Source organism: Phyllobates terribilis, unplaced genomic scaffold (genome assembly GCF_046119375.1).
Source record: "Phyllobates terribilis strain yellow unplaced genomic scaffold, ASM4611937v1 Scaffold_1__5_contigs__length_1240528914, whole genome shotgun sequence".
Lineage (NCBI taxonomy): Eukaryota > Metazoa > Chordata > Amphibia > Anura > Dendrobatidae > Phyllobates > Phyllobates terribilis.
The window spans coordinates 1,131,588,739-1,131,611,392 of NW_027362761.1; the positions used below are offsets into that span (position 1 = coordinate 1,131,588,739).

Consider the following 22,654-nt stretch of genomic DNA (forward strand, 5'->3'; position numbering starts at 1 on the left):
ACTCTTGGCATTCTCTTGACGAGCTTCAAGAGGTAAGTCACCGGAAATGGTCTTCCAACAATCTTGAAGGAGTTCCCAGAGATGCTTGGCACTTGTTGGCCCTTTTTCCTTCACTCTGCGGTCCAGCTCACCCCAAACCATCTCGATTGGGTTCAGGTCTGGTGACTGTGGAGGCCAGGTCATCTGGTGTAGCACCGCATCACTCTCCTCCTTGGTCAAATAGCCCTTACACAGCCTGGAGGTGTGTTTGGGGTCATTGTCCTGTTGAAAAATAAATGATGGTCCAACTAAACGCAAACCGGATGGAATAGCATGCCGCTGCAAGATGCTGTGGTAGCCATGCTGGTTCAGTATGCCTTCAATTTTGAATAAATCCCCAACAGTGTCACCAGCAAAGCACCCCCACACCATCACACCTCCTCCTCCATGCTTCACTTCACAGTGGGAACCAGGCATGTAGAGTCCATCCGTTCACCTTTTCTGCGTCGCACAAAGACACGGTGGTTGGAACCAAAGATCTCAAATTTGGACTCATCAGACCAAAGCACAGATTTCTACTGGTCTAATGTCCATTCCTTGTGTTCTTTAGCCCAAACAAGTCTCTTCTGCTTGTTGCCTGTCCTTAGCAGTGGTTTCCTAGCAGCTATTTTACCATGAAGGCCTGCTGCACAAGGTCTCCTCTTAACAGTTGTTGAAGAGATGTGTCTGCTGCTAGAACTCTGTGTGGCATTGACCTGGTCTCTAATCTGAGCTGCTGTTAACCTGCGATTTCTGAGGTTGGTGACTCGGATAAACTTATCCTCAGAAGCAGAGGTGACTCTTGGTCTTCCTTTCCTGGGGCGGTCATCATGTGAGCCAGTTTCTTTGTAGCTCTTGATGGTCTTTGCAACTGCACATGGGGACACATTCAAAGTTTGCCCAATTTTTCGGACTGACTGACCTTCATTTCTTAAAGTAATGATGGCCACTCGTTTTTCTTTACTTAGCTGCTTTTTTCTTGCCATAATACAAATTCTAATAGTCTATTCAGTAGGACTATCGGCTGTGTATCCACCAGACTTCTGCACAACACAACTGATGGTCCCAACCCCATTTATAAGGCAAGAAATCCCACTTATTAAACCTGACAGGGCACACCTGTGAAGTGACTACCTCTTGAAGCTCATCAAGAGAATGCCAAGAGTGTGCAAAGCAGTCATCAAAGCAAAAGGTGGCTACTTTGAAGAACCTAGAATATAAGACATATTTTCAGTTGTTTCACACTTTTTTGTTAAGTATATAATTCCACATGTGTAATTCATAGTTTTGATGCCTTCAGTGTGAATGTACAATTTTCAAAGTCATGAAAATACAGAAAAATCTTTAAATGAGAAGGTGTGTCCAAACTTTTGGTCTGTACTGTATAAAATTACATTTCTAAAGCATTCCTTAAAGGGGTATTCTCAAGTTGTCTCTTGAGACGCTCAAAGCTGTGCAGTCTCCTTACTTCCTGGTGGTATGAGGCGTGATGCTCCTCAAGTAGCAATTTTGGTCAGGAGTTTTGTCCTGATACAACACATTTAGGCTATGTTCACACACGTTGTGTTTTTTTTCTGCTGCAAACTTTTCTCTGGCAGGAAAACAGCTGCTTAAAAAACGCAGGTTTTGTTGCGTTTTTTGCTGCGTTTTTTGACCACCCATTACTTCTTATGGGTGAAAAAATGCAGCAAATACACAAGTGCGTTTTCTGCTGCAGAAACGCTGAAAGAAGTGACATGCTTTATTTTCTAAATATGAAAGCAAGGCTGAAAAAACGCAGCAAACAAAAAGCAACATGTGTGAACAGAGAATTCGGTTTCTTATAGACTTTGCTGCTACTGCCAGACGCAGCTGAAAATTTGCATAAAAATCTGCTGCAAAATACGCAGCAAAACACAAGGTGTGTGAGCATAGCCTTACAGTCTGTCAGTGTTTGTTTTGAGTTTACACTGTTAATCACTATATTTGCATATAGAGATAAGGCTTTTGAACAAGCACAAGGCTCAGGAAAGTGAGAGCCATGATTAGGAGGAATGGTCTGAAAACTGCTGATGCTGGGGGCCAAGAGATTGTGATTCTAAAGGACTGATAAGAGCAGCTCAATCAGGAGCTGAGGGGGAGGGAGGTGAGCAGATAATAGCTGTATAGAAATCAATGTGTTGTAGGGATATGACTGGCATCTTAGGAGTTAACTCCTCTCTTGGAATCTGACTACTGCACACACTTGGCCAAGCTCTATGGAAACAAGCTGTGCACAAAGTAAGATTAAAGCTCTCATTGCAGGAGAATGGCAACAGATAGAAAAACCAAGTTGCTTATTTTCATGCTGTCTAACTAAAGCAATTTATTAAGAACACCCCTGTATAAGAAGTAATAAGAATCCTGAAAGCCTTGGAGATCTATTTGTACTTACACATTCACTCCATCAATTTCATCCATCACCCAAATATTGATGCTGGAAACTTTGTCTTTCTGAAAATTTGGTATTTCAAAGTCAGCTAAAAAACTTGATAGGATAAAAAGAAAATCAAATTATAAAATGTTGTAAAATATCGACAGTTTGCAGTAATACAATCAGTCATATAATGGAAAGCAGGGTTTTAATCATAGGCTTTATGTAAACATTTCCCATAACTTAAAAAGAAATGACCCGAAGACTGCCTAAACTGTACACCAATGAATCAGCCAAATATCAATCCTCCAGTTTTGTAGTAAATTGCTCCAGCCGATTTAATGGAGCAAGTCAAACATGGCTGATCATGTTTAATACTGATGAATTAGATCTTTTTTTTAAAAAAAAGTCTATCTCCAATCTTATAATTTCTCACCTGGGAACTGGGAAGGCGCCTCCTGGTGTGGATCCATTCAGCAGGATCTGTATCTCACCATAGCTGTACTTAGCATACTATAATGTAAGCAAGAGACAGAAAACCAGAGAACAGATTATTATTAAAGAGGTCGTGTCTGGTCTCCTGACATTTTAGTAAATTCTTGTAATCAATCCCTGAAAAAATAAAAATGAAAGGACCTTTTCTTTACACATTCTTAGGGCAGGTGAAGATGGCCGTAGATTCTCTTCCGAGAGAATTAGGACTATTATGCAATCTCTCATCATATTGTGATACTATTCTCTGGGATGAGAAAAAGATGGAGAGAAAAATAAAAGTGTCCATCTTCTCCATGTGAGGCTGTGGAAATCGGACTGCACTCAGATGACATCTGAGTGCGGTCCGATGTTTCCCACGCGCACACAGACTTTCATGGCCGAGTGCGAGCCGAATATTGTAAACTCGAGCATGTGCACTGCCCCATAGAATAACATTGATCCGATGTTTTATCGGATCGCACTCGGACCGAAAAAACGCTTATCTGCACGAGCCCTAAAGGTGGCCATGCAGTTTCAGTTACTGATGGATTGGTTCATTCCACCGTTATTCCTTCCAGCCTCACCAAATCCATGCAAGCTTGGTTTGGCTAAGCATACAAGTGCCATCAATAGAAGACGGGAATAATTCACTGCAGCTTATTTACACTGAGAACAAAAGATAAGTCATATTGAAATTCAGCATGCCCAACCTTTATTTTTTCCTCTCTGACATCAACCAAATATTAGCTGCTCCCACTAAAATGGGGTTTGTCAACTTCAGTCTAATGTGGACGACCACCTTAACAATCTCGGTGCTGATAGTATCAAAACTAATACGGAATCATTTTGAATAAACAGACTATAGAGCTAGTGGTGAGAAGTCAGATAAAATTACATTTCTAACATGGGTACAGCTACATACCCTATTCCATACGTTTTTATTTTGGAAAATTCTACGCATTTTTGCCACATAATGTGCTGAAAAAAAATCTGCGGCCGACCCCCAAGCTTCTTCCTTTGTAGTCTTATGCTGGTCCTTATGTGGAAGAGCATCAAAAATCAGTGCATATGCCAGGGCTGCACAGATTTGGGGTCCGCAAATGTACAAAAATGTAGAAAAAGTCAATTTTCTGAGGAATTCCGCACCCAAAAAAAAAAAAAGACGGCACGGCACATGTGGACGAGGTGAAGTTAAAACTCATCCACTTTGTTGGTACTGTAAAATGCTGAGGATTTTAGTATGCAGAAAGTCCACTCATAAAATCTGCACTAATTACATGACGTGTGAACAAAGCCTTAGAGGACGCCTAAAGAATGAAGTAACCAAGACATGCTCTTCTGCACGTCTACCGTTTCTCCCCATCCCACCACAAGTTTTGTACTTGTGAGGAGATATAGGATCAAGGCAGTGGATATACTGGCAAGTTTCTGTTTGTTTCTATTGTGGCCTCTGGGGTATTGTCAGGGGTGTGTCAGAAGTGACAGACAGTCGCCCTGCAGTTGGTTGCAGGAGATCTCTAACTTTGGCATTACAGACACCTTCTTAGAGGATGTCTCTAGGACCCAGTGACTACCTTCCTCTGGCTTATTAACACTGTGGCCTGGGTATATAAATACCTGCTTTGTTCCAGAGGGAGGTGCCGGCGATATTCATTACTCCTTGTGAAGGCTTGAGCAAGAGCAATACTCCTTCCTCTCTGGTGTTGAAGACGTGTGCCCAGTTGTCTGGAGTCGTCTAAAGCTAAGCAATTCCCCTTGTTGTCTTTAGTGTTAGTGGGGATCGACTAGTGCTCATCTCCCTTCCCTAGCCTTAGCCAAACGGCAGGGAAAGACAGGGCGAGGCACGCGTGCGGCAATTGGTGAAGAGCCAATATAGGGACGTTAAGGGAGACAGGGTGATATCCTATCAGCCAGGAGGTCTCCACTCCCCCCTTTCCCTAGAGTCTGGGCTTCCTTTCCCCCTTTCCTTTGTGTTGCACCAAGTCTTTCCCACACCTTGTGTGACAGATATCATACTGTATATATTCCCCCAATAATAACTTACAGTAACAGAAGCCAGCCTCCAGAAAGACTCCTCAGCATTGTGTTCACACTCCGACGTAATCGGACAAGAGTCGTAATTAAATCCTAAAGCCAGAGATAATATACTGCCATAATTATCATATATAGATATATAATGTAAGAAAATTCTACAAGATTTATTTACACATTTCTGGAAAGCAGGGAATGTGATAAAATAAAAATAATATACATTGTAAATTGACCTGGTATATATCATATATGTACATTTTTTTCCCAGACAGTTTTTAAAAATCCTATCTGTATATCCATTATGGTTTTAACCCTTCATGACATGGCAATTTTCTGTTGTTTTTTTTTTCCATTTTCATTTTTTCTTCCCCTTCTTCCTAGAGCCATAACTTTTTATTTTTTCCCTCAATATATCCGTATGAGGGCTTGCGTTTTTGAGGGACGAATTGTACTTTTGAACTGCACAATTGATTCTACCACATAATGTGCGGGAAAATGGGAAAAAAAAAGTTCCAAGTGCAGTGAAATTGCATAAAGAAGTGGCGTGAAATTCCACAATTGATTATTGGACTTTTTATTTATCATGTTCATTATATGGCAATACTGACTTGGTGATATGATTCTCCAGGTCAGTACAAGTATGCAGATACCAAACATGTACAGATTTTTTTTTTATTCAACCCCTTACTGACCTGGGGCGTATTAGTACGCCCCAGGCCATGAATCGCGATCCACCCGCGGCTGTTAACCAGTTAAATGCCGCTGTCAATCTCTGACAGCGGCATTTAACAGCGCCGCGCCGGAAGCGGGTCACTTACCCCGCCCATCGGGGGTCACTGATGGGTGGGCATGACAACCTGGGGTCTGCAGCAGACCCCAGTGGTTGTCATGTAAAGATCACTATCAGCGCCACCTAGTGGTCGGCGCTCCTGGTACAGGAGCATTTCTGCTACATAGAGGTGATTTGCTCATCACCTCTATGTAGCAGAGGCGATTGGACAGTTGCTGCTTCTCGTCTCCTATGGAGACTATAGAAGCAAGCAAAAAGTGTAAAAAATATGTTTAAAAATATTAAAAAAATAAAAGTTTAAATCACCCCCCTTTTGGCCCATTCAAAATAAAATAATAAAAAATAAACCCCACATACACATATTTGGTATCGCCGCGTTCAGAATCACCTGATCTATCAATGTAAAAAAAGAAATAATCCGATCGGTAAACGGCATAACGAGAAAAAAATTCCAAACGCCAGAATTACGTTTTTATGGTCACCGCAACATTGCAATAAAATGCAATAACGGGCAATCAAAACATCATATGTACCCCAAAATGGTATCAATAAAAACGTCAGCCCGGCGCGCAAAAAATAAGCCCCCACACGGCCCCAGATCCCAAAAAATGGAGACGCTACGGGTCTCGAAAAATGGCGCCATTTGGATTTTTTTATCACCTCTTACATAAAAAAGAACCTGTACATGTTTGGTGTCTACGAACTCATACTGACCTGGAGAATAATGATGGCAGGTCAGTTTTAGCATTCAGTGAACGTGGAAGGAAAAAACAACAACTGTGGAATTGCTTTTTTTTTGTAATTTCACCGCACTTAGAATTTTTTTCCCGTTTTCAAGTACACGATATGGTAAAACTAGTAATGGTGTTTAAAAGTATAGCTCACCCTGCAAAAAATAAGCCCTCACTCGGCCATATTGCCCAAAAATAAAAACACTATGGCTCTGGGAACAAGGGGAGCAAAAAACGAAAATGCAAAAACGGAAAATCCCAAGGTCGTAAAGGGGTTAAGTGGTGAAAAAAAAATTGGAAATTAGAGAAAAAAAATTGCTTTTGTTGTTATTTTTGGGATATGGGGCTGGGTGAGGGCTTATTTTTTCTTTCCTGAGCTGACGTTTTTAGTGATACCATTTTGGGGTAGATACGATGTTTTGATTGCAATGTGGCATAATTAACAGAATTCTGGCATTTTTTATTTTTTTTAACTTAACACTGTACACCGATTGGATTAATTTATTTTATATTTTGATAGATCGGACATTTATGTACACAACGATACCAAATATGTGTAGTTTATTTTTTTTTTCAATTGTTTTATTTTCAAATGGGACAAAAAGTGGGTGATTTGAACTTGTGTTTTTTGGCTCTTTTTTTCCATATTTTTAAAAACTTTTTTTACTGCACGTAATAGTCCCCTTAGGGGACTTGAAGCTGTGATCATCTGATCGCTTGTTTTATACATAGCAGTGCATCAGCTCGGCTATGTACAGAAAAAATGACGATCTCCTACGAACGCGAGCCACAGGCCGGCGTTCACAGAAGGTTCATAATGGCAGGCATGTGGGTCATCAGCAGACTCCCCGCTGTCATGGCAAGCCATTGGCACCCCGCTATCACGTCACAGGCGCACTGATGAGAGCATGGAATGATGCACTCCCTGCCGGCACAGAGATTGACAGAGGGATTTAGCAGGTGAACAGTGAAGGGCGCAGCTCCACTTTTCCCGCAGCTGTGAAAGGCACATGATGGTCGATTAATTCAGCAGTCTTGTGCCAGGAAAGTTGCGGGCTCGGTGTGCGAGCCCGTATCAAAGGCAGGGACATGACATATGAAGTACATGTACATCATATGTTGTTAAGGGGTTTTAAAGAACTTTACTATTGAGATTTGTAGGCAGAGAAAATACTCTCAGATAACAGTATATCATTTTGCTTCTACCACACATATCAGGTCTTGAGTTTGAGTCCCAGAAATAATGAGGTGCAATGAGGGGGCAGAAGATTACCTAATTATATAGAGAAATCAACTAGGCCCCTAGCACTGTGGTTATTATTCCTGTGACATCACTGTTTATTGGGCTATCTCTGGTATTCTCAACAGTTACATCTATACTTTACCTAGATGGTCGTCTCACCTGAATCACTGCTTGTTCCACAAAAGTACAAGTTATCCACCAGCCATCCCATTAAGGTGTCACCTAGAGCCATATAGCGGTTTCCGCGATCTGACAATCTGTGCACTAGATGTTTGTTGTTCTCCCAGAAGAGCGACTGCAGAAAAGTATAGAATGAAGGAATAGACTAAATATTATTACTGTGCGTCCATACTTTATCACTCTAGAAGTCTCGGTACAGCCACGTATTATTATATTTGACGCCTTTTCATATCATGCTAGGGCTACCCGTTCCTGTAGATAAGGGATGTGTGGCACTCCTGCTGGATGGGCGCACAAGTAAGGTTCCACCCTGTATTCTTATGGGTCGCGACTTGAGGTCGTGTGATATAAAATTAAATCTTAATTAATGACTACTGAATGAGTTTGTGATGTAACCAGAGAGTTGTTGTGTCCAGGACATGAGAGATCAGAAATCCAGCTCTGCTCACGTGGCCACAAGTCACGGTGCGGTCCTAACCCCATGGACATCACATAAGGCACATTTGTCCAGCGGTGGTCACTCAAGAAGAAATCTGTGGCCACCCATGACTTTCATTGGTAACAACAGCTGACAAGCAAGGACCCCAATCTGTACAATTAGTCGTATTCAATCTATACAATCACATTAATCTCTGATTTTGTAAATACATTTGATACAGAACCTTATTTATGGGGATGTCATGGGAAGTCAGGTTGATGTAGCTCTCGTAATCAGATGGGAATACAGAACATGGGTCCTTGCTGACAAAAGCACTTTTAAAGGCCGACCATATTGCTGAACAGTTCTTGTTCCTGTAGTGATTAAAAAAAGATAGAGATTTATGGATTATTATTTATTATTACACCTGGGTGCATTGGGAAGATTTGCTTAAATTAGGCTTCAACTTATTCTACTGTATAAACATATATTGTCCCTTTGCAAAAATAAACAACAACAAAAGAATAGTGCAGTGTGCATACAGCCTAACGCCGTCACAATTTAGGTATTATATAGCGGTATTATCTGGACATTGAAATGGCAGTTTTATTTTTTGAAGTATACAACAGCTGCAGGCTTATGTTAGAGGAACTATCTTGTCAAGACAGCAGATGTCACTGTGTTAAAGAGATTGTCCACTACGTTTATATTGATGTCCTATCCTTAGGATAGGTCATCAATGTCTGTTCGGCTGGGGTCCGACACCTGGCACCCCCCACCAATCAGCTGTTCTTGGCGGCCGCAAGTATTTACTTGGCCGTCTACTTGTAGTGGCTGGGGCTTGTGGCTGCATATCCGCCTCCTATTCAAGTGAATAGGAGGCAGATGTGCAGTACCGTGTGGCAGCCACTACAAATAGACTGCCAAGCTCCATAAGTAAATACTTCGGGCCGCCAACACCGTTAACAGCTGATTGGCGGGGGTGCAGGGTGTCGGACCCCGGCCGATCAGACAGTGATGACCTATCCTAAGGATAGGGCATCAATGTAAAAGTAGTGGACAACCTCTTTAACAGTTTGGTTATATGTGTGTATTTCCTCTCTTTACTGTACTGTGTGGCCTTTCGGTTGTGTATTTTGTCATTTCCCTTTCTGTAATCCTGCATGTTGTGGTGATTAAGATAATGGTTGCTGTATGTCCCATATAAAACAGTTCAATCAGAGCCCTGATGATTCTGCTGGAAGACCTGTAACATTGAAATGCGAGCATTGTAGGGTAAGTATATGGCAGTGAGTTATGAGAGTACTATATTTTAGTATTTTTTGAGTACTGTATAGAGGTTTTGTCACGCACAGTGTGGGAAAGACTAAGTGCAACACAAAGGAATGAGGGGAAGGAAGCCCAAACGCTAGGGAAAGGGGGAGTGGATACCCCTAGGCAGATCTAAAATCACCCTACCTGTCCTACCGTCCCTATATATATTTCGCACCTATCGCCGAACAGGAAACCTAATCCCTAGAGCTAGGCCCTAGATAGGGAGGGGGATGAGCACTGGTCAGTCCCCACTATAAACTAAAGACAACAAGGGGGAAAACTTAGCTTGAGCAGACACCAAAGAGATAACACCAAACGTTCTCCAAGGGTGCCAGAGAGGAAGCTAGCCGACTGCTATTGCTCCAAGCCTTCACAAGGGAAAATGAGAATATCACTGGCGACTCCCTGAAGCAGACTTAGAGCTTATAAACACCCAGACCAGGGTGTGTCAATCAGAGCAGGAGGGAGGTTGCCGCTGGGTCCAAAAGTATTAAGAAGGCATCTGAAATGCCAAACGCAATGACCTTCTGCAACCAGATCCAGAGCGACTGTCTGTTACATCTGACACACCTGTGACAGGTATTGTTTAGGCATTGTAAGGCATACCATAGCCTACCAAAAAGTTTCATCGCCCTGGAGTGCCCTATTATGGAGAATCTAGTTGACCACAAAGTATAAGAGGCAATCGTCTCAAATGTGGCTGTGTGTGGAAGATACTAAAAAAAAAACAACTGACCAGCACTTCTGAACAGAATAAAGCAAGTGTGAACGGGTGCAAGCTGCTATGGCTGCATAATATACAGACAAGAGAATACAGCCTCCTCTGTAAGAAATGCCATTGCCATTAGAGGCCGGGACCCGGCTCCCACCACAGCAGACACAGAGGTTAATCTCTGATAAGGGCCAATACTGATTATTGTAGCTCAGGGCACTTACCCCACAGAAGGATTCACGGTTTCAATGTAGTCATAACATCTGCCAATTATAATATTTTCCAAACTTGGAGTTGTACCTGGCCCCTTCCATTGATCCGTGCCTTCCATTTGTATGATGAAGATCATTCCAAAGAGTAATGTTTCCAAGGTGAGATGGGAGGGTTTCATATTATATATAAAGCAGATACACCTGCAAGAAAAAACAGCAATATTCTCCACTAGAACATGCCATAATTTTTTGTACAGAATCCAAAAAAAAAACTCCTCTGTACGCCTTTGTATAAAACTGGAGACATACAGTATGAAAGTAGAGAATGATTCTCTATGCACTTTTTACGGCAGCCTTAGTGCAGAGCTCAGCGTTGTGTGTATAAGCACCAAGACGGTATTATTGCTCAGAGCAGGAAAGTCTTTCCTAATCACACAAAAGAAAATCCAATCCATTCTTGTCTCAAAGTATATGGCTCATGGATGGATCAATAATATGGTTTTGTACATAGCCCTATGACTGTATTCACACCACCGTCTGCTGATTTTTCCCATTAAATAGGACTGTACAACAATTGTGAAAATACTTTGTGGGTTTTTTTTTTTCTTTAAGTTTTTTGTGCGCGAGTCGATTTTTACTTCTCTTGATTTAATGGTCAACTTTGTAGTGTTTTTTACTAGCAGAAATAACCCAAGAATTGACATGATGCTTCTTTTTCAAAGCTGAAAAAACTTGGAAAATAGAAGTACCATGTGTACAGTAGGCATTTTCCCATTGATAGTAATAGGAAGCTTATATTTTGGAGGTTGGTTTTGATGTGGATTTTGGAGCAGAACCGTCTCCAAAATCCTAATTAAAAAATTCAGTGCTAACATAGTGTGAAACAATCAAAAATTACCTGACACCATTTTCCACATTGCATTAGGCACAGAAGGCCAACGTGACCTCAGACGCGACTGACTAACCCTTTAAACGACACGCTCGTGTGCTCGCTGAGTATTTTCGGCATCTAGGTTCGATCCGCCGCGACTGCATGTGTCGTGGCTGTTAGACAGCTGCAATACATGCAGGGATTGCCTATCAAACAGGCAATCCCTGCATATGTCGCAGCTGTCTAACAGCCGTGACACATGCAGCCACGGCAGATCGAACCTAGATGCTGAGCACGCCACAAATACTCGGCGAGCACCCGAGAGTGCTCGTTTAAAGTTTTAAACGAGCACACTCACTCAATACTAATTGAAACCAAACGGCCCCCATTATAGTTTGTTATATTAGTTTCCATGACTGTCGTTGGGTCTGACATTTAAAATATAAGATGTCAAGGTCGAATGTTGCTATTTATCTCTTGTATTGTGTAAATCGTCTGTAAGCAATAAATGATTATAGAATCTAACTTTGAAAACACCCCCTCCCCCCGTTGAGCTTCAACCCTAAATTACGTCACTTTTTTTAACGTTTGCTGATATTTTTTGGTGAAAAATGTGTGTGTGCGTGGGGGGGGGGGCGCCGTCAGCTTCATCTGGCTAGGGCACCAAAACACCTTATCCCGGCCCGGATTTGAATTATTAATTTAAGTTCTTCATTCATTCATAATATGCTATAAAGCAGCAGAGAGCCAGTATAATACTTTTTATAGAAGAAATAAAATCTGAAATCAGCGTCGGAGAAGTGTGCTTGCTTGCCACAACCGATTATACTGAGTTTTTGTATTTTTGGAATCGTTTTTGTGAAGGGGTAAATAATTGTTGTTGGTTTTTGTTTTTTTTTAAATTTCAAAAGAAAATTTTACCCATAAACCAGAAATTTAACTGCGACTGTCTGCCCGAAAAAAAAAGTTGCAAATTATTATTTTTTGCACATTGTTTTGTTGCAAATGTTGACATTTTGGACATGAGCCTATGTACCATTTCTTATGACATTGTGTTTGGGAAGAAGGTTGACTTTTTTTTTTTTTAACAAAAGTCTATACATTTAACTTTTCAAGTCTGTACTTGCACACGTGGTTTCCCAGTCCAGTGTAACAACTTTACACATCACTCCTATACTCCAGACTGCAGCTAAATTTTGCTTTCTGTACCTCATCGTTTATAATCATAGTTTATAAGGCCGAAAAAAGACAAGCGTCCATCCAGTTCAGCCTATTTCTTGTGCACTGCAGCTATTCCGCTATTCCTATACCATGTGGTATAGGCCAATTTACATCATTGAGGAAAAATTCACTTCCCGACACCAATCTGGCAGTCAGATTAAATCCCTGGATTAATTAACTAAGCATAAGATGTAATTTTATTGTTCTCAAGAAAGGTGTCCAGGCCTCTCTTGAACTCATTAAGTGAGTTGGACATCACCACTTCCTCTCCCAGAGAGTTCCAGAGTCTCACGGCTCTGACCGTAAAGAATCCCCTTCTATGCTGGTGCAGGAACCTCCTTTCCTCCAGACGCATAGTGTGCCCCCTCGTCTTTGTCACCATCCTTGGTATAAACAGGTCATGGGAGAGATCTCTGTACTGCCCCCTGATGTATTTATACATGGTTATGAGGTCTCCCCTAAGCCTTCTCTTTTCCAACGTAAATAGGCCTAATTTTGACAACCTCTCTGGGTATTCTAGTCCCTCCATTCCCTTTATTACCTTAGTCGCCCTCCTTTGTACCCTCTCTAGCTCCAATATGTCTTTCCTGAGCACCGGAGCCCAGAACTGTGCACAATATTCTACCTACTTACCTTGCATTTCTTGTTATGTCTTTTTGGCAAGGGTTGAATAATTAGGGTTGGAAAGATTGTCAAAAGTTAATGATGGTGTTGTACAAAATGTATGATAAAAGAAAAAGTGGTAATGTCAATGGATAGGATAGTGTAAAAGAAAAAAAAAGAAATCCAACCATTGCTAAGAATGTGGGAGCATATTACTGGGGAGGAAGCGTGCGGCAGAATATAAGGCACATCACTTGTCTCAGTCACAGCAGGATGATGTTACCTCTGACAGCGACACCATCAGTTTGAGTCAATGTTCTGCACAGAATGGTTTTCCTGATCACAAATGACTAAAAATGATAATGTGTGAACTATTTTTAATAATAATAAAATAAAAACATGAAAAGTCTGTCAGTGCAGTAAATGGGCTGTTAGTTACTACCAGTTACCATGTGTTTTTATTTTGAAGTCACTTAACCCAAACACAGCCTTGGTAATATCAAAGAGTTTGAAAGGGGTAGTAAAAAGTCCTAGGAGGTCTCAGAGCATTCAACACATCTTTTCAGGGTAATTAAAGGCTGGACAGTATTGCGATTCAGGCAAATTCAGTGCAAATTTAATTTTGGGGAAAAAATAGAAACTAGTGAATTCAAATTTCAAAAATTATGATCAACTTCAGTGTTAATCTTACTGTAGAGAACGTTGACGTTTTTTACTTAGGAGTTTTGCATTTACAGTAAACAGTGACATCTGAAGGTTGAAAGTAGGTACTGCAGGTACCATGCACGTAGGTTATTGTAAAATGTGCTTTTATGTGATTCGTTGCTGATGTATCAGGTTTTCCCTTTGCCAACCTGCTTCCAGCAATGAAAGGGTGTCAGATATGTAGGTGTGTTGGAGGAATCAAAGACTTGACATCTGAATTTCACGTGAGATTTTACAAACCTCTTTGTGAAAAAAACTGTGAATGACCTGCTTCAAAATCCTCCTCAAAAAACACTCCTTGTGAACCTAACCACAGGATATGTTCATATAGAGTATTTTTTTCATTTGGTCTTCCACATGTAGAGTTTCAGCTCTCTGGTAGTTGCTTGGATATGCACCGGCACAGGATTTTAATATCAAAACAGCATAAAGTTTATTGTCCATCATAAACTTTACAGTTAAAACAAAAACAGCTTTTTTTCCCAGTACAAATTAATAACAAACAGTCCTTTCTTCAGGCACAATGAAACAAAATAAATGTAGCAGCCTCACCAATCTCAATATTCCAGCCAGTATCAGCTCAAGTAATTTAAACATGTTCACCAAACAAACACACCTCTGTTCAGCTCCAGCCCAAACTCCTCTCTGCTGAGCTATCCCAGCTGCTGTTATTAGGCCTGTAAGTCCCGAGCTGGATTATGGGAATGACCTTTTTCACCCATACTCTTTTGGTTGCTTCTAAATCCCTGACCCAAAATCCAGTCATATTAACCCTCTCTGTAACCTAATGTTACTGGTACATATTTTTACATTACTGAGGCCAACCACCTTAGTGCCTGCCATCCAGGACTTTACCTCTTGCTTTCTTACACACGTTAAATCTACTGAGAAACCAGCGCCAATAGATTTCAATGGGAAATCTGAGCCTTAACTTATAAAATGCTTTTTTAAAAGAAATAAAAAATCTTTTCGAAGTATAAAAAAAAATAGTAAATAATGTTTTGCATTTTTTATGCATATTTGTTGTGGAATCCACACAAAATATATATTAAATCTAATTGTTGGCTGCAAAAAAACTTGCAAATGCGTTGAAGTCTGACTGTAAATTCATCTTTTTCCTTTAATCCGCTGTTGGTTTTGGCTTGAAAAAGTGCACCAAAAGCCTGAAATTGGAAGCATAATGTTCACACAGCACTTTTTTTTAGGATACTTGTGGAGCAGATCCGCTCTCTGAAAAAGGTCACGGCCCCATTATCAGTATTTGGTCAGTATTCGGCCAGTATTTTTTCTCAGCAGTGGGAGCCAAAACCAGGAGTGGGTGATAAATGCAGAATTGGTGACTTGTTTCTATTATACCTTTTCTCTGATTATTCCTCACCTGGTTTTGGCTCCCACTCCTGAGAAAAAATACTGACCAAATACTGACCGAATACTGATAGTGGAGCCATGGCCTTAGCCTGAGAAATTGCTCAAATAACACTTGGAAGACTCTTCCTATTCATTTCTGTTGAAAAACAACCTTGCAGTGTTCATGTTGAATGTTTTTGATTAGCTTCTAGTGTCCAAAAATGGTGTCTTTTTGAAGATTTTGTATGCATTTTTGAGGCATTTTCACCTAATAAAAATACACTAGAGGACCAATACATCAAGACTGGCTTAAACAATGCCTCTTCATAGGAGCGCTGGACACATGGCGTACACCTCTGCGTGCCTCGCCACAAATCCTATTCCAGTCCCTACTGGAGTAAGATTTGTGGCATAGTGAACATCACCGCTCGTCATGAATTTGACAAACAGTGGTCGCCACACCCCCATCCAGCTCCAGTGCTGACTACTTTGTGAGAACTCAGCAAAAAAGAACACCAAAAGTCACATAATTTTAGCTCTGCCACCAGTTGCGCCAAAATTATATGACTTTTCAAAGCTTTTTAAGCCAGAACACTGGTGTAAAAGCTTTGATGAATTGGGCCCTAGGATTTTATTTTATGCTTAATAGATTAAAAAAAAAAGTGAAAATTGCCCATGAATAAACATTCTTTTAAACGACAAAAAAAAAGTTAAAGCTGTTTTGGATGTGACCAGCTTTCCAATCCTGTTCATTTGTCTGCAGCCTGCCCTGACCTCCTGGTTGATTACTCTAGTGAATGAACGACACCTGTCCAGACTTTCCGCTGGTCTTCTGTATTGAGCACACACTCCCCGAGATGGGGAGACGGAGCCTGGTGGCACACTATCATCTATAGATAGAGACTGCTCTCTTGTTGAACAGGTCATGATCTAGAAAATATTATACTCTATATCAGGGGTCCTCAAACTTTTCAAACAGGGGGCCAGTTCACGGTCCCTCAGACCATTGGAGGGTCGGAATATAGTTTTTAAAAAAAACTATGAACAAATTCCTATACACACTGCACATATCTTATTTTGTAGTTAAAAAAACAATACAGGAACAAATACAATATTTAAAATGAAGAACAAGTAAAGTTAAATCAACCGGTATTTCAATAGGTAGGTAACTGTACCCAATAGGCAGCATAGGTCCTCAATGGGCAGGTAAATGTTCCCAATAGGCAGGCTGTTCCACCCCTTATAATGCCCCATGCAGGCTGTTCCACCCCTTATAATGCCCCATGCAGGCTGTTCCCCCCTTATAATGCCCCATGCTGGATGCCACCCCCCATATAATGCCCCATGCAGCATGTCACCCCCCCATATAATGCCCCATGCAGCATGTCACCCCCCCCATATTATGCCCCATGCAGCATGTCACCCCCCCATATAATGCCCCATGCAGGATATCACTCCCCTGTCTTTATAATGCCCCATGCAGCATGTCACCCCTCCATATAATGCCCCATGCAGCATGCCACCCCCCCATATAATGCCCCATGCAGCATGTCGCCCCCCCATATAATGCCCCATGCAGCATGTCACCCCCCATATAATGCCCCATGCAGCATGTCACCCCCATATAATGCCCTATGCAGCATGTCACCCCCCCATATAATGCCCCATGCAGCATGTCACCCCCCCATATAATGCCCCATGCAGCATGTCACTCCCCCATATAATGCCCCATGCAGCATGTCACCCCCCCCATATAATGCCACATGCAGCATGTCACCCCCCCATATAATGCCACATGCAGCATGTCACCCCCCTATATAATGCCACATGCAGCATGTCACCCCCCCATATAATGCCACATGCAGCATGTCACCCCCCTATATAATGCCACATGCAGCATGTCACCCCCCCATATAATGCCACATGCAGCATGTCACCCCCCCATATTATACCCCTTGCAGGATGTCACCCCCCCATATAATGACCTATGCCTCCATACATTAAAAACAAAAAAGGAAAATCCAATACTCACCTCTCTTCTCACTTGCTGCCGCTGCTCTTGTCTGGACTCCAGCGTCGCGGCAGCGTTGTCCTGATCTGCGCTGCCTGTGACAGCACTCGGGAGAGCGCGGTGTAAAGACGTCACCGCACCCTCTGACCTGAGACGTCGCAGGAAGCGCAGAGCAGGAAGACAGCGGATCTGTGGAGGCACGGGGAGAGGTAAGTATCCGCCTGCCGGGGCCCTGAGCAAGCGGGGGAGAAGGGCGGGCAATGGCACCGCTCTCCTCTCCTCCGCCCATAGCCTGGCGGGCCTGATAAAAGTCCTCCGCGGGCCGCATGTGGCCCGCGGGCCGTAGTTTGAGGACCCCTGGTCTATATATACTATTATATTGCGTTACACCAGTATTTGATTAAGAGCAACATTATTCAATCGAATTGTTCTTAACACCCACCTGTTGCCATATGTGTATGGGGGAAAGGAGATGAAGGCAACAGCTCCTTTAGCATCCTTACTAAAACAATTTAGCCCCACACTATGCCCTATCAAAGCCCAGATGGTGAACTAATCTGTGACAGTCACGGGTGTCGGAAGACATGCATACTGCACTTTAAGATATTAAATGTTCCATACGCATCTGTCTTGAGAACCGTGGCACAGTGTGCCTCCCTAGGAGTGTAGAAGAGTTTACTCAGTGCCTGATTGGCAATTTTCAGAACTCTCGGATAGGTCATCAATGTCAGATTGGTGGAAGTCGATCAGCTGTTCCCAGTGCTGGTGGTGGCCAGAAGTGATTGGTTGCGGAGCGGAACAATACAGCTCCATCAACTATATAGTGGCCGCAGCGGGTTACAGCATAACCACGCCTATTCATTTGTGTGGCCAATGCACAGTTGATGGAGTGGTGCTATTTCGCTCTGCAAATGATAATTTTTTGCCAGTGGCGCTGCATACAGCTGATCGGCAGTGGTGCCTTGTGTCTCACCCCCACTGATATTGATGAAGTATCCTAAGTATAGGCCAATGTTACATGCACTCCGCTAGATCCAGACAGGGCGAGACAGGTTTCATGAATTCTTTGGAATCCTGGGGGAACAGTTACTCAGGGCGACCATAGACAGCAGCTTCTCTCAGGCACACGATAGATTCAATTGCTGATCAGACACATCTAACAAGAGTCTTTTTAAGCAGTTTAACAGTGGAATTTACTCTGAAGCACAGCCGGTGCAATTCAGGGATATTACAGCATCAATCTTCATTACAGTACAGTCTGAGTTTCTTGAGCAACTGGCTCCAGTAACAATACAGTAGTTTCTTCACAAGGCACAGTATTACAGTCTCTTCAGTAGCATAATTCAGCATAGATTAGATCTCTTAGCAGCACACTTCTATGCATACACAACCACAGGCTTTTCCTTCAAATTACTCAATAGTACACAGCATTCTTTATCCTGCATGGAGATGGAGGGCGGGAGGGTTTGATGAGTGAGATTATCCCTGTGACACAATTCCTTCCAGTCCCTATCTTCCTGCCCGATAATACTCAGCACTGTTAGTTCAGGGAGTTTATCTGACCTGTTTTTAGCTTCACTCCTGACCTGAATCATGTTCAGTTGCCTTCTGTCAGATCCAGATAACACACCACCTTTCTCTTAGTCTCCAGCCAGATTACAATAACAAGTTTCCCACAATCCCCCTGGGGCTCTGATAAAACACTCCCTGTCTCCTGTGACTGTGTTAACCACTCTAGTTGATGGATGCTTCTGAAGCACAACACTTCCTGTCTCCTGTGCTTGTGTTATTTGTAACAGTTGCTGGATGCTTTTGAAGCAACAAGACTACTTCTGCATGTCACACCTACAATATAAAGCATTGGACAACCCCTTTAATTCTATTATTTACTGCCTATGTTACTGCCCACCTCTGCAGTTTACCATTTGTTGCCAGTCTCCTAGGCAAGGAGTTCAGCATTTACAAGCTTTTTGCTGTAGAGATTGCAAGTGCTGCTCTAAATCTGGCTGGATCGCAGGATTCTATCAGCCTAAATGCCCCTGCGCTTTTTCACAAGGCTTCCTCTGCTTATAGCACATATTTTGGTCCAGCGTTTCAGCCATCAAAATGGGAAATCATCAGGAGCACGACGTCCCCCAGCAAACAGTAAGCCGGGTAGAGGAGCAGTGTGCTTCTTAAGACAAAAGCATAGAGAACCCCCTTAAGTGCATTCACAAACTTTTGGTAGTTTGCAAACTTCTAGCACAGTTGTTATAGACAGTACGTTGAGTCCAGGTCACCAGATCAGCCATAGAAGCGTCTGTCTGCTTTTTGCTTTTTATCATAGCAAAGGTGTCCAGGTACAAGGATCACTGATTGTCATAATGTAATTCTTATGTAATTCCCTGTATAAATTCCTTTCATTTCAGGGCAGTTGGGCAGAGCTGTACGTCCTTCCTGTCCTATCATTTATTTCTTTACTCTGAGAGGTAAATTCCTGTTTGGAAGATAGTGTTTTTGGCAAGGAAACATGATCAGAGCTGTGGCTCCATAAAGGAATGTGTTAGGGTGTGTGCCAATAAACCAATAAACTCCTATTAGTGATTCTGAGCAGAATGGTTTATTTCTCTAATTGTAGTAAACGCAGAGTTATAGAAAACAATTAAGTTGCACCCTAAATTGCTAAGAATGATTGCTCTAGAACATTGAAACGGCATTACTGCCATGGAAAATAGGAAAGCGCTACATAATGTATATATGAAGTATTGGAAAAATTAATCTGTAATATTACTATGAAAAATTACAGTTAAAAGAAGGTGCTTAGTGCATATATTGGCCAATGTATATGAAAAATTACAGTGAAAAGAAGGTACTTAGCGCATATATTGGCCAATGTATGTGAGTCCAACAGTTGGTTCACTCCTGCCCCATAAATTCTTGGCCAGGAGAGGTGACATAACAGGACAGGGACCCAACAATGAAGGACGCCTTGACATTGGCTGTTGGGCACATATAATGGCCGAGAGGGGCTTTCCTCTTGCCTGGCCTTACCTCCAACCCTCCAGGAATTTCTCTTCTGGAACCTGAGCAGCAATCAATCCAGGGGACACAGAATTCGCAAAAACAATCAAACTTTTACTTGGAAACTGGCAGTCTTTACAAACAGGCATAAAGGATGAGGTCCAACGGGTTGTCGTCTTTCCCACAGGTACCGGACACAACATCAGCCCTGGTTTTCGGTATGGGTAGAGTATCCCTCTTGCAAACTTCCATAGCACTAGGTATTCTTCTCCATCACTAGCAGTATATTTGGATTCCATCACCCTCCGTCTCTGAGAGATTGAGTCTATTTTCTCCTGCAGCTTAGCAGGCTGAGTGTACCCAAGGGCCCCGACGTCCATCTCGAGGTTCTCAGGCCAGCAAGAGGACTTGCACGGAGGGATTCTTTGTCAATCCACTGTCCCAAGGTTTTAGGCCCACATTGTCCCAAACAGCCTTTGACCTGCGACTTCTACTTGTCAACTCTCACTACTTCTTACCCATGACTGTCTCTTCCTGAACTTGACACCAACCCCCAGTTTCCCCTCCCCCATCCGGGCCAACCGCCACAGCCAACCCTACCCAGGCCAAACTGCAGCCCCATGGAGTTCCACCCTCAGAAACATACGCCATACAAAACACATTTAACTCCTTAGAGTGTCAGGAAGCAAATCATCGCCTCCACCACTCCTACATAGGCATGAATTTTTAAAGGATTCCCAACTTGGAAAAAACAAGGTGCTGGCTTACTGTCACATTTCAATAAGCTACGCCAGCCTCCTACTCTGGCATGGTTGATGCATAGACAAGGGTATGGAAATGATTGAGTTTGCCAGCCCTCTTCATACACATCATGGCTCACATGGCGACATGCCATGGAAAAGGTAAGACTATTTGCTTGCGGCAGTCCTCCCTTTTCTCTAGCATTATGTTCAGACCAGGGATGAACTTGGATGATCCCGCCTGCTATACTACAGGGTGTTCCTAAAGTCTGGACACACAAGAATTCTCATTAACTATAATTTTCTTTCCTCCACAGATTAAATATGGCTTTAGCCCTCTTGACCTTTTTGGGGGTATGTTCAAGGAGAAGGTATACTCAATCAAAATCAAAGATGTACAGTGCCTTGAAGCTCCTGCCTTTTGGTGCTATGCTCAGTGCATTGCACAGCTTATATGACATTCCTTCTACACTTTGTGTACTATACTCATAAAGCACCTTCTCTCCTGCAGTACTGTGCCCTGTTTCACACTTTCAACTAATTTAGTTTATTTGTCATTTGCAAAAAGTCATGTTTGGGACTTATCTAGCATGTAGAAAAAGGTGCTCTGGTCAGATGAAACCAAAGTAGAACTTTTTGGGCTAAATGCAAAACTATCACTACACATGACCCTTAAAACACCATCCCTGCCGTCAAACATGGGGGTGGCTGCATCATGCTATGGGGATGCTTTTCTTCAGTAGGGACAGGGAAGCTGGTCAGAGTTGATCGGAAGATGGATGAAGCTAAATACAGGGAAATCTTGGAGGAAAACCTGTTAGAGGATGCAAAAAATTTGAGACTGGGATGTAGGTTCAATTTCCAGCAGGACAAAAAGCATACTACCAGATTTACAATGGAATGATTTAGATCAAAGCATATTAATGTGTGTGAATGGCCCAGTCACAGTCCAGACCTAAATTCCATTGAGAATCTGTAGCAAGACTTGAAAATTGCTGATCAGTCGCCTCCATCTAATCTCGCTGAGCAAAGAAGAATGGGTAAAAATGTCACCTGTAGATGTGCACAGCTGGTAGAGACATGGCCCAAAAGACTTACATCAGTAATTGCAGCGAAAGGTGGTCCTACAAAGTATTGATTCAGGGGCTGAATACAAGTGCACATCACAATTTTCAGATGTATATTTTTAAAATATTTAAAAAAACATGTATCATTTCCTTTACACTTCAGAAATACTTGTTATTTTATGTTGGTATCTCATAAAATCCCAACATTTACGTTTGTGGGAGTTATGTGAAAAATGTGGAAAAGTTCATGGGATATGAATACTTTTACAAGCACTGTGTATAGTAAGCGAGTGACTTAATGTTTAACTGTTTTTTTTAGTTTATTTTTAAACCTATCAGAACCGGGCAATTTTTCGTTTTTTGCGCTTTCATGTTTTCCTCTCATAACATTTTTATTTTCCTGCCCGCATAGACATAAAGTGGCATGTAAAAGTTTGGGCAGCCCTAGTCAAAATTACTGTTATTATGAACAGCTAAGCAAGTTGAAGACAAAATGATCTCTAAAAGGCCTTAAGTTAAATATGACACATTTCCTTGTATTTTAGGCAAAAATAAAAAAAATATATTGAAATTT

The 22,654-nt window shown here is 42.0% G+C and overlaps 1 protein-coding gene across 3 annotated transcripts in view; it reads right to left on the reverse strand.

The window, feature by feature from the left end:
• BST1 (bone marrow stromal cell antigen 1) overlaps positions 1-22,654 on the reverse strand; it is a 156,891-nt gene that overhangs the window by 94,258 nt on the left and 39,979 nt on the right. For all 3 annotated transcript variants that reach the window (XM_073647267.1, XM_073647258.1, XM_073647277.1), the window contains exons 2-7: positions 10,528-10,716; positions 8,522-8,651; positions 7,839-7,974; positions 4,929-5,011; positions 2,847-2,923; positions 2,432-2,524 (exon numbers count right to left, since the gene is read on the reverse strand). In XM_073647267.1, coding sequence (XP_073503368.1) covers positions 2,432-2,524; positions 2,847-2,923; positions 4,929-5,011; positions 7,839-7,974; positions 8,522-8,651; positions 10,528-10,694 — 686 coding nt within the window. In that variant the 5' untranslated portion in view covers positions 10,695-10,716. The remainder of the gene's footprint in view (positions 1-2,431; positions 2,525-2,846; positions 2,924-4,928; positions 5,012-7,838; positions 7,975-8,521; positions 8,652-10,527; positions 10,717-22,654) is intronic.